We start from the raw sequence: 13,315 nt of genomic DNA on the forward strand, positions 1-13,315 counted from the left end.
TTAAATTGACGGTAATATCAAAATTATTTCTGGTACAATATATAAGAAGAAGTACAAGTTAGTGATCCAGTTAAACTAATTATATAATCATCTGCTGTGACAAACAACATTAACATCGAGAAAATCTATGAGAATTCATAATTTCCTGTTTTAGGTTGTTTTTTTAATAGCAACGGTTAGGAAATTAACTAAACTAGAGGACTGTGCAGTTAATAAATTATAACACATTTATACAGTTAAAAACCCTTCAAAATCTGACCTTTGGCTGTATGACTGTATATACATAATTAATTACATAATTAATATCTGAAGAAGCTTTTCGAAAAGGGGGCAGGTGCAGCATTAAGTTATAATTAAACATACCAAGCTGTCTGAAGAGCTGGGCCACGGTGCTGCCACTGACAGGAAGCGCGTCATCGATGGGCGTCTGGATGACTTGGCGGTCGCCGGCACCTAACGTGATCGTCCTCTGTAGAGCGAGACAGAGAGAAGGTGAGAAACCCAAACAACAAACGCTGCTTTCTTTTTTTTTTTTTTTATCAGGGCTCGACAGCAAGGTTTAATCACAGGTGAGCAGCGTGACTCAGCCACAGTGATGGAGAATCCGAGAAGCTTAGCAGGTACATCACATAAAACACAAGCCATTCCAGCTGCTCGGGACATGAATGGAGCTGCAAAACACCACCAGCTCCACCACGTCAATGAGCCTTAATGTGAGAGAGAGAGAAATCCCAGCGACATGACAGGTGTCATGCGGAGCCCATTTTCCTCCGCAGAAAGCAGATTAATCAGCGTGAACGTGTCCGGATGATTCATTTGTCCTGGGAGGAACTTAACATCTCCAACGTGCAACACTGTAGAGTCTGTAAGAAGGATCCATGTGTCTAATAACTATGTCCTCCATTACAGAAAGCCTGATTGACTTTGGACAACAGGAAATGTACTGTGCTCCAGACAGAAGACAAAGCCAATAAATATCGACTTGTGTGTGGTTTGGATAAGATCGTGTCCCAGAGTGGAAATGGGGATGATTTAGAGTGCAAAAATATAAATCAATACAGTCCGAGCACAACTAAGCATCGCAGATCACAGAATACCTCGGGGACAGGATTTCTGATAAACATGAAACACGACTTGTTATTTTTACAAAACAAATTTGAGGTTATGCTTTAAAAGCCCTCGTTATGCACAGTTATTGGCCAAATGAAAATGTGTGCGACGATCACGATTCCCAGACCTATTACATGAACACACTGCACTATTTTGAGCAACAGGTGTATTTTTAATCTCTTAATCTCGAGTGCTTTCAGGGATCGCAAACCAGATTGATCTGCAATTTGTTTCTGAAAAAGAGCTTCACCGAAGTCAGTCTGGCTGCGTGTCGCTGCGAGGGAGAAGTGCAGCAGGATGTCATGCTCTCTGCAGCAGCAGCAGCAGCAGCAGCAGCAGCAGCAGCAGCAGCAGCAGCAGGCAGCGGCAGCAGCGGCAGCAGCGGCAGCGGCAGCAGCGGCAGCAGAATACTGTGACCCAACATCTGATCATGAGGTGTTTTCTCAAAGCTGACGATGCATTAAATCACGTCTTCACAGGAGAACTTATAATTGCAAATGTCTTTATTTCCTTGCTGTATACAACTCCATTATATTAGGTTATAAACTAATTAATGATTTATCGTTAAAGTAATTTTAGTTATTTTTTGTCAGAAAATTGTTTTCAGCGTCAAATATTTTATGGATTTTAAGGATTATCTTTCTGTTTTATAATCATATTAAAGTGAATACATCTTACGTTTTATAGACCAAACTTTTAAATCGATCTAGAAAATAATTGGCAGATTAATTGATAATGAAAATAATTAGTTTCAGCCCTAAAACCACGTATTTAATTTAACTTACATATTTATACAGAACTATATTGTGATTATAAAGGTGGAGAGTTGTAAAGATCAGTTGTTGGTCACATATTGAGTTTGTATCAAAGCATTTTGATTGGTTCTCCTGCCAAAGCAGGTGTGCACGGAGCGGCTGAGGGGAACGGGGAACAAACGGAAGCGGAGAAAGCTTAGAGCTGATTGGTAAAGAGGCGAGAATGAAGTCAGGCCGGCGTACCAAACTCTCCTCTCTCTCCTCCTGGCCCGGCTACACACACACACACACGCACCGCGCAGGATAAGACACAGGTTAGAAACAACAGTGAGGTCACTGAAGGCCCAAACTTAACAACAATATGACAGAAATGTCTCAGCATGGCAAAACAAATCAGCTGCACAAACAATAACATCGTAAACATGAACTGCAAGATGACGGCTGTGTGAAAAAGTAAAGGATGAGTCAGTACACAGAGACACATGCAAAACAAAGTGCAAACAATAACAGCAACTGTTTAGAATTTGAATGTCAATGTTATGAATGAAGCTTCAAACTATTCAGTACAGCTCTAATATAAATATTATTATGTAAAGCTGAGATATTCCACACACACACACACACACACACACACACACACACACACACACACACACACACACACACACACACACACACACACACACACACACACACACACACACACACTGAGGTGTTACATTAACTTTGTGTAAATAAAATCAGATAAAAATATTTTGTTATTTCACAAACTGTACCGGCACTGTTGTTGTTGTTTTTTATATAAATGTGGACGGTTTTAATCCACATGATTAATGTAAAAAGGCAGCCCAGGTAACATGGACATTGATGTGACAGCCTGCACCTTTACAGAACATGTAAATGCTCTAAAGTTCAGACGTCTGCAGTCATCCTCAAACTGTACATATGTTTCCAAGGATACGTTTTCATGTAACAACAAACAAGCTTTTAGGATGAGGACTAACCATTGTGTCAAGCCAATTTTTTAAATGCCGCAAAAAAAGAAATGCAAATCCAGTGTTGAATCAAGTAACAATGTTTTTAACAATTAGCAAATTAGAAGAAAGTGTTTAGAATTTGTTTTTAATCTTGGAGGCTGAATATTTCATCCACACAGACACAAAAATTAGATTACAGGTAATCTAATCTGCACGTTTATATAACACTAACTATTTTCAGCAACACGCATTCATAAATACATAAAATACAAGTTCCACGTCAGCTTTAGAGAAGGTCAGAGGTGTGTGTGTGTGTGTGTGTGTGTTGACAGACTGTGTGGTAATAACAGACATTTTGTGAGGCTGATAGAAAAGTCCTGTGTGATTAAACATTACAGGAATGTGTGTAAGTGTGTGTTTGTGTGACTCTTTTCTAAGAACAGAACTGTTTGTGCTCGGATGGATCGAAGCAGTACGACCTCATTTCTAAGAGCTGTGTGCATTTCTATATTTATATGGGTGTTTGTTTGAGTCAGACAAACTGGGAGACTGCCTGTCCACCGAGGAGTGTTTTCAGATGTGTGTGAAACAAACCGTGTGTGTTGATACCGATTAGATCTGATTCTATCATTCTGATGCTTCTCCGGCCGGCAGGAAGCTATCTGCTGCCACGTGTTGTCCCCCAACAACTGAACTGTGTGTGTGTGTGTGTGTGTGTGTGTGTGTGTGTGTGTGTGTGTGTGTGTGTGTGTGTGTGTGTGTGTGTTTTAGAGATACAGGAAACTTGAAAATAATCAGTGTGATACTAAAACGTTATGAATAGCTGCAACAACTCTTATTGTTTATGACAAATATGAGATGAAAAACAACCTGAAATGATTAACACGATCCCTGTTTGATCACAAAACACACACAAATAAATCACTGAAGCGCCATCAATCACGCATGATTTAAAATGTCTGCAAGAAAGAAAACATTCCTTAAAAGGAGAAAACAACTCCGGTCTGTTTGATTAACAGAATCAATAACATGGAGCCGGCTGTTGATTGGTGAAGCCGAACGGGAAAGTTACCTGCAGACAGGCCAGCAGCCAGTCACAGGCCTGAGGAACCTTGTCTAAACTACAAACTGGGGACTCATCTATCTGTAACACAGAGGAGCCAGTGTACAGTAGGGTGCACACAAAGGACACACATGGGTTATAACATCTGGAAAGCACAGTGGGAGGGTTCCACCGATGTGCATTCAGAGGAAATAGACACGTCGTGCACCACGAGCATGAACATGCGTAAAAGGGATCTGCAGCAATTGGTGAGATAAAAAAAAATGATTCTTACAATATAAATGGGAAAGAAATATGAAAAGGGGGAGAGAGAAATAATAAGAAAAAGGTTTTGTAAATAATGCACACACGATGCTGGTTGTGCATGTTCATGGTACTTGTGTATACTGTCCTGTAACTTTAGCATGTAGGAACAATTATTTCACACAATCAGTAAATATACAAAGATTTCAACACAAGTGACGCCAGGATGCAAGTATTGAGTCGGTATCTCAGATATGACACGTTTTTTAAAAAGAAAACAAACATGTTTGTTTTGTTTATAAGTGATGTTATTGTGTTGTTTTCTTCCATTCACAACTCTGCTTATAAAACGTGATGAATCCATCTGTATCTGTTAAATTGCACTAATAATCCACAAAGGAGGTTATGTTGTTGTCCCAGTACTTGAACAAAGTGACAATAAAGTTTAATCTAATCTAATGTGTTTTCCCAGTTGCTAAACGTCTGCACTCGAGTGTGTTCACAGGACAGCAAACTGAGCTGAATACACACCGCTGCCCTCAGGGACCTGCAGCTCTGTGAAGATACTAATCCATAATATTCAATTATGCATCCACAAAGAAATGTACAGACACATTACAAGCAATCCGCATGTGAATATTCATAGTTTCTCTACATGCATACAGACATGTAATCATGAAGGAACACCACAGCTAATACGTTTCTGTTGTACTAAGCTAATAGGGATGCAGGTCGGCGATGCCATCAGTCCCTCCTGAACCATCTCTACTGCGCTGCACTGCTGACTACCTGCATGAGGTAACATGAGGAGCGTACAGCACCCGGCAAAGCCAAAGAGTTGTCAGAGCAATGAGACTGAAGAATGGAGTCACAGCTGTTAACAGGTGTAGTTTGTACAGGTGTGTGAGAGAGATCAACAGTTACCTGGGAGCCTCCGGCGATGGGGATGATACATGTGAGGAGATTTCCAACCACCGTTTCCAAGGGGACAGTCAGACCATCTACATGGACGGTGTAGATCAGACCCAGACAGTTCTGTTTAATCAAGGCGGGGACACAGAGGTTAAAGGTCAACACAAGCACGCCGCAGGGCCAGACAGCCGTTCACTTAATATTTACTAGATGACTTTACGTTGAGATTTGTTTCGAGTGAAAGAAGGTTCTGTGACTTGGTGCGGTTTAGGAGAAAATGTCAGTTATTTAATCGTAAATGTTTTAATTAATACAATTTAATTTAAATTTTCTATTTTTGTGTATGCTGTCAATCATAGTTTAGAAAAGAAAATCAGAAGGAAACTAAATCAGAAATTGTACATCTCTAATATTTACAGTATTTATTTACAATGAAGGACATGATGGCTGTAAATGTAATTAAATATAATTACAAAATCAATATCATGCAATAAAGCATTTTATCATTATAAGTTATATATGTAAGTAGAATAAGGTTAAGAATAAAGTCAATGAGCACAAACACATGTTGTCATTTTCCACAAAACATGCAGAAATGTGAGTATTTGGTGCCGTCGTGTGTCGTACCCTGAACACCTCGGTGTAGTCCAGTCGGGACACCAGCACCAGGCTCTTGGGGGCGAAGACCTGAGCTGATTGGACAATAGCGAGCTCATCATCCGCCTCATCGGCCTCGCTGGCCTCAACCTTCTGCAGCTGAACACAGAGAGCACAGAACAGGCTCACACAAACATATTTTATTTTATTTTACATAACAATATTTGTCAGAGGCAGAATCTGTGAAATCACTCACTTAAAATAGTGATCTTTCATTAAAATCACTTTGTTCTCATTTAAAATGTTGCCAAAAATAAACTGTTTGCACAAATCAGAGTCTGTAAAGAAATTTCATTCTGCGCTCTTCTGTGAAACTTGCCCTGAACTGCAGATTGTTGACACAAATGTAAATAGTTTAAAACTTATAACATGTGGAGCCCCATTTTATCAAACATTGGTAACACTTGTGGGCACTGTTGGATATATAGATTGCATTTTTCCGCCAATTTTCGTAAAATAATCAAAGAAATTAAATTTGCATTTTGTTTTCTCATTTATTGCATTATAACGGAGTTGTACTGCACAAGACATGTTTGTCTTCCCTTCATAAAGCCACGATTGTGCCGTTTCCATTAAGTTGACTTATATTGCAGTAAAGAATGAGGCAACAATGAGTAAAATGTGACAGGAGCCACAAAGTAAAGCACCCTGAAAGTGCGTTCAGAGTAACATTTCTGCTCCTGATATTACAAATGGTTGTAACTCAGTTGAGTCCGGAGGCTCTCACCTGTGGGTTGTCCAGGCCCTCCCAGAAGGTGAAGCAGGCACACGAGTGACGCTCTGAGTTTATGTCAGTCAGAACCGCTACAAAGAAGGAGGTAGGCTGGCGCTCAGGAACCAGCTGCCAACCGCTGGGCTGACAGAACTAGAGGAGGCGGAGGAGGTTAGACAGGTGGAGGTTAGACAGGTGGAGGTTAGACAGGTGGAGGTAAGACAGGTGGAGGTGAGACAGGTGGAGGTAAGACAGGTGGAGAGGTGGAATCGGAGGGTGATGGAAAGAAACGTTATAAAGAGAGAAACATCAGAGCACATAGAAACCTGGGTGACATATGAAGTCACATATTCTCACAGCACCTGAGTGATTCATCCGGGCTGGTCCATCATTAACACAAAACTGGTTCTGAAAACTTTCCGTCTACTCAGAAAACCACCGACGCTCCGACTGAGGGATGTGAAGAGCCACCAATGAATATTTTGCTCTTTGTGGGAAATCATTTTCAAATATTTACTTACACAACAAGAAATGTAAATAGCAATAATGTCTTTGCTGACTGAGGTGAACATTTTCTTTGTTAGGATATGAGACTTGAGATCATTATTCAGTACGTTGGCAGGTCACACATGGCAGAACGCTTTTATCTTAAAGGACCAGTGTGGAGCATTTATGGGGGATCCATTGGCAGAAATGGAATATATGGAATATTCTTTATGTTTTCATCAGCGTTTAATCACCTGAAACTGACAATCGTTAGCTTTAATGAGTCTTTCATATTTATGAAGCAACGTTTAGTTTCCTATTTCAGGTCCGATATGTTTTAACCAGCCGACCTTTATAACCAATGTGACTCCATGCTGATTAAAACTGAGCTGCATTATTAAAAGGAAAACTCTGACTTTTCTCCCACAACAGATTCAGATACTTCCATTTAAAAGAATTATAAACGTCTCTCTGTGAAACTGAAATACCATCCAAATAATGTGTTTATTTTGGTTTCTTCAGAGCAACATTTATATATATATATATCTATAAATAAAGTGAGCCTAGATGGGATTTACTTTCAACTAAACACATAAAAAGCTTTATTTAAGATGACAGGACAGAAGGACTGCTGACTCGAAACCTGCGAACCTTCCAGACTCACGGAAACATATAGAGCGTTATAGATGAATCACTCCTCCCTATAATTCTTTGTAATACTGCGGTTCATGTCTTGCTGCCGGGGGATTTGAACCCCGACAGTGTTCTACCCGCTGATCTACGCTGCAGCACAATGTGTCTATAAGTGTTGACTCACCAGCTCTATGCCTTGTGGGAACGGGCTGTCCTCCCAGTCTTTCTCAGGAAACCGCTGGAGAATGCGACCTTGACCTTCACCTTCAACTGCAGAGACACAAACACAGAGGTTAGTCCGCGTTATTATTTAGTACTAGTTTGTTGTCCGTTTGTTTCTTCAAATAAGCTCCTTTTCTAAACCATCTCACCACACTGATTTCTTTTGGTTCTGTTTGCATATAAATAAATTGTGTATTCATGTTAAAGGGGAATGTTTTGCCACAGCATGCCACAGATATAGCTCAAAGACTGGAAGCAGAGGAAAACAACTAGCCTCCATCAAAAGAGGAAGAATACACCTGACAAGTGTGTGAAGTGAAGTGTGTGAAGTTGGTACTTCACTATGAAGACAGGACATGAGGTGATGCAGTCACTGGGCCCAGCTGCTGTTAGTCAGTAAATCGCTGTGCTAATTTCTATTTCTACACATTAACCACTCATTCAACAAGGAGCTGAGTTTACATTCGGCTTCTTGCTTTGAGTGACAAAGTTACAACTGGGAATTTGAGCAGTTGTGTGCCTCCCCTGGTTGTAGAGCTGCTGTTGTCATTAAGCAACAGTACACTAAATTAACTGTAATGTCATGTGGTACACTCTGCTGGAGGCGACAGATACGTTCAGATCAAGTCTGAGAAACATAACATGTGTATTGTCAGGTTGCCCTTTTAAACGAGTCCATATCTGGCTGTTAAACAGTAGAGTGATGTGTTAAAATGCTTGTTTGCTGCTGGTTAATGAGGCCATTTGCACTGTTGGCCAGGATCCGGCTCATCACAGTGGCACAATGACACGACAAAGGCCGACTTATATAACCAGCACCACAAGCCCGTCTTTCAGCAGAGTCCCATCTGAAGCCCTGCAGGCTGCTTAATGGCAGCATTCATCCGCACAGAGAATACACTTATCCTCCCAATACAAAGGATGGAAATCCAGCATAAAGTTGCACAAAACTAAATATTATCCCCGTTTAAATAAAGGAGAGGTTTTCGCCAGCATTTAGACCAAACCTGGACAGTTTGGAGCAGAACACAACAGAGCATGCGGGCCTTTACTGAGGGAACTAAAACAGAAGCCCAGACACACGGAGACAATACACAAACAGAAAGTAGGCCAGCTCCCAAAAGACACAGGGAAATGCAAAAGTCATCCGCTCTCCCTTGTGTACTGGGGACATGTGGACGCTTGCGTGGAACTCTGGGATTAAGACATCAGAGACAAAAGGTTCATTTCCTTTTAGCTTTAAGATGAAAGCCTTCTTCTCCTGGAGAGGGAACGCCATGAAATGCTTTTTCTTCTAATTTTCCTGCACTAATTATGGCCTAAATGACAATCACGATTATTATGATCTATATTATGCATTGATTTTAGGGACAAAATATTTGTATTGCATTTAAATAGACAGAGCCGTGCTTTCACTTCCATGTGGTGCCAGTGCTTCTCAGTTGTGCACGTCTGCTCTCTGTTGTATATTACTCTTCTTCTCTGGACTGCAGCTGCAATTTCAGGAAAGTTTTTCAGAGGCTCAGCACGTGCAGCGGCATGACAGCTCCCAAAAACAAAAATCAAAACATCTGGATCTCCCCCTGGTGGCTGGTAGTTTAGAGAGCGGTTGATTTGATGTGCAGCTGTATCGTAGTTAATCATGTCCATTTAATTTGGGAAGCCAAAATCAGGATCGTAATTAAAATTGTATTAATTGTGCAGCCCTGTTTCAAACATCAGTCATCAAAAGTTTGTTATTCCACATGAGTGTGTGTATGTGTATGTATATGTATATGTATATATATATATATATATATATATATATATATATATATATATATATATATATATATATATATATATATATATATATATATATATATATATATAAATAAGTGCCCATGTTTATAGTAATTATTAATTAATAAAAGGTTGACATAAAAATAACATAAAAATAACAAACTTTATTTAGACTTAACACAACAGAGCTGCAAAGTGATTAATACACTTAATAGTCACATTATAATTATTAATCAGTCATTTAAATAAGTAATATTTAGAACATGTGACTGAGCCCCCCTGGTACACTGAGGAATCATCTGGTGCAGAATACCAGACCTGATTTTAAAAAGCAGTGCACGTGTCGCCTGGCACGGCCTTATATCGTCTGCTGTAATAATATGCTGTTAAAGGATGACGAGCTGTAGGTGTGTCAGGAGCACGCACACGCGCACACACACACACACACACACACACACACACACACACACACACACACACACACACACACACACACACCACACACACACACACACACACACACACACAGAGAGTGAGGCTGGTGCAGTTGCACTATAAACCAATAGTCTGGCAGGGTGGGGATTATTCAGCCAGTTAAAGCAGGACTTCCTGCAGCTGAGGGAGGACTGTATGAATGAGCCAGAAAATGAATCTGGTAGGAGTGACACGTAGGCCTCACAACCACACTCACACATACTCTCACACACACACACAGTCAGACACACACACAAGGCTAGTTTCTTGTTATACTCCTTTTCCCTGAACACAAAACAAAACCCAGTTCACTCCTTGCTGTGTGTAAGTGTCTCCTCGGCACAAGAGGCTTATCTCCACTCTAATTCAATTATGTCAAGAATATGTGCATGTATTCAAAAGGTATCTATGGAATGTAAACAAGACTTAAAGGTTTCTAATTGACCTCACAAAACCAGCAATTACTGAGAGAAATGAGAAGGCTCAGAGGAGATAGTGCCATCAAGCTAAAAACAAATTACAACCACAGCACATTTCAACTACAACATTACTTTCAAAAATATATTAGTTACACAAAAGAAAATCACAGAAAAAGACGTGCAAACCCAACGTATCTTCTATGACAATACCAAGCTGCTCAACATGCTGTTTTCTAATCTTTGCCAAAAAGTCTCATTTCAACAGCCCTGTTACCTTTGGCCTCTCTGGGATAATCAACCAGGCAACAGAAAGCGAAAGCAACCTCTGCATTTTCTGCAGAGAGCTGCAGCAGAACCGGCACAAAGAGCAAACTATGAGTGGGTGCTGGCAGGGAGCTAACGCCTCCACATCACCTGCTGGAACAACTTCTTGCATCATGCAAAGTGTGACCCGGTGAGACACAACATTCAGTGATGGACACCAGACTGAAAAAGCAAACAGTCATGATGCAACCGTTTCAAACCCTTTGGAGGCGAGTGTATATTCTTTAGGAGTGTTTGTACACTGGCTTAAATAATGTCTCAAATCTGATTGGCAAAACATTCAGTCTAGGTTTGACATGAAAAAAGAACTGATTGAATATTTAAAAATAAAGACACTATCTCAGATAGAACAAGCTGTATTATGAAGTCAATACAATTATTTTCAATTGCAATAGATATCATGTGTACAATATAGATCAACATCGTGAAATTAATAGACAGACATTGAAAAATGTTATATAGATTATAAACATATGAAGAATAAAACCCGGGGGACGTTGCCCAACAGATGAGGTCTAAGACACTCAACCTCCCAAACACCTCGTCTGCATCACGGCGTCATTTCACCTCTTCCAACCTGCCGGTTTGATTTTATCAAAGATATGGACGTGATACAGGTGTAAGGTTATGGAATTCATTAACGTGTCTTTGGTCGTTCAGATTGCTTGGATCAAAATACTCGTTATCAAATGTAATTTTTTCTAGCTCCTGCAGACTATTGGGTGTCACTGGATTGATCTACAGTTTGTTGGCAGCGCAGGATCTACATCAAACCCTGATGACGAGTGCAGACACTTAATAACAACAATGACGACATGGCAGAATCTAGCTTGTATGATGGCCTGCAGGGCAGAAAAACTCCTGAAGTCACAATATATCAATATATTATTTGTTCAACTTTGACAAGTATTTTTTTCATTCTGTCATTTCTCTTGATATACAGACATGTGCATTAAGTTTGGAGACGGGATGACATCTCTCCAGCTTCCTGTCCACACTCCATCCGGGACTTGAACCTGCTACCCTCCTGTTCCCAATCAAAGTCTGTACTTCCTGAGCAACTGCACGCCCTTAATCGTTTGTAGACGATTCTGCAGCACCGCTGAGAGAGAAGCTGCATCTCACTGAGGTACAGTACGCTCAGAAATTAAGGTCACGTCAGCTGTTTAAAGTGGACGATGATGATACCGTATGCCATTATGATAATGTCATAACGTTAATTGTGGTAATTATTCCGTTTTGTTTCAAGTTGATTATTACCTCTAATAACTGTTTGATGTGGACTGTATAACTTCCCTGCTCCTGAAAGGCGAGACAAACTCTTTACCGAGTCCCAAATAATCGTGTCTGTCCAGATATGTGCTGAATCCATCAGCTTATTATTCCTATCATTAGATTTAAATCCTAATATATCTCCTTGCTTACAGCATCATAATACATTGACTGGTAACCCTGCATCATGCCGTGCATCAGATTCTTTCCAACACACGGCCCTAATATCCAAACATACTGTACGATTACTCATTTTTCCTGCAGGTTGGCCTTTGGAAGTTGTGACATTCGTACTCATGTTTTATTCAACAAATCCAGCATCTCATCTTTAATGAAGCACTTACGTCTCTCACTGTAGTACGGGCTTCAGAGGTCACGCAAAATTCATCATCAAAACATTTCATTCCACCCGCGGCTGTTCAACATAGACACGATTTTGATATTCGATGCCAAAAGTGCAGAAAGAATTTGTGTCCAACTTCCTGTCAAAACTAATCTCAGTTAAAGTCCTTCCTTTTTAACCACAATCGTAAAGCCCAGGGTGAATGCACAAGTGGATTTGGCAATCGTCCACACTGGGTGTGTTTAAGCAGCAGGTAAAGAAATGTTAGAGCCCAGCAAAGAGCACTTCTGTTTGGCAGCAGTGAGCGGTCTGCAGGCATGACTGCATACCAGATGCTGATGTTAAAGACAACGGTTCATACTAGCCTGCAGTGTGAGAGGAATGTGAACGAGTGGAGTGGCCTTGCATGGACATCCAACAACCAGTACATCCAGGTTTTTGGACAATGTCTCTCGTCTGTTTGTCTTCGCCTCCTTTTTCTGATTTACTCCTTCAGCATACAGAACATCCTCAAATCTACGACTCAGGATATGAGTGCAGCTTTCCATCAGTGCATCTTGCCCATCGTTACATGACTTGCTGTGACAACAAAAATAGGTCAAATTGACCATGCTTTGACTCAAAACTGTAGATTTACAAGCATAGGTCTGTTCCTCATTATAACAGCTCATGCAAACACCAGACATATCTCATCCCCTCATTTCCAACAAGGAGACATTTCTCCAAAGTTACAAAAAGCATGATACATATTTAAAAATCCGCCTTAACAAAGAGTAAGAGTGACTACAAGTCAACTGATTTAACACCGTTGAAAGATTTTACAAGAACAAAACATTTTTTTGCTGTAAGGCTACTGCACGGTGTTTATGTTATTTAATTTTATATTATGTTATATTGAGTGTAACAGCAGCTGTGTGTTCAGTGTGATCAA

At 40.3% G+C, this 13,315-nt stretch overlaps 1 protein-coding gene across 5 annotated transcripts in view; it reads right to left on the reverse strand.

The window, feature by feature from the left end:
- Positions 1-13,315, reverse strand: part of sbf1 (SET binding factor 1) — a 46,430-nt gene that overhangs the window by 25,322 nt on the left and 7,793 nt on the right. For 2 of the 5 annotated variants that reach the window (XM_029461711.1, XM_029461709.1), the window contains exons 2-8: positions 7,733-7,818; positions 6,445-6,582; positions 5,688-5,816; positions 5,073-5,183; positions 3,915-3,986; positions 2,109-2,138; positions 364-469 (exon numbers count right to left, since the gene is read on the reverse strand). In XM_029461711.1, the coding sequence (XP_029317571.1) occupies positions 364-469; positions 2,109-2,138; positions 3,915-3,986; positions 5,073-5,183; positions 5,688-5,816; positions 6,445-6,582; positions 7,733-7,818 (672 nt within the window). The remainder of the gene's footprint in view (positions 1-363; positions 470-2,108; positions 2,139-3,914; positions 3,987-5,072; positions 5,184-5,687; positions 5,817-6,444; positions 6,583-7,732; positions 7,819-13,315) is intronic. The other 3 variants (XM_029461714.1, XM_029461712.1, XM_029461710.1) reach the window with 2 other exon arrangements.

This window comes from Cottoperca gobio, chromosome 23 (assembly GCF_900634415.1).
Source record: "Cottoperca gobio chromosome 23, fCotGob3.1, whole genome shotgun sequence".
Lineage (NCBI taxonomy): Eukaryota > Metazoa > Chordata > Actinopteri > Perciformes > Bovichtidae > Cottoperca > Cottoperca gobio.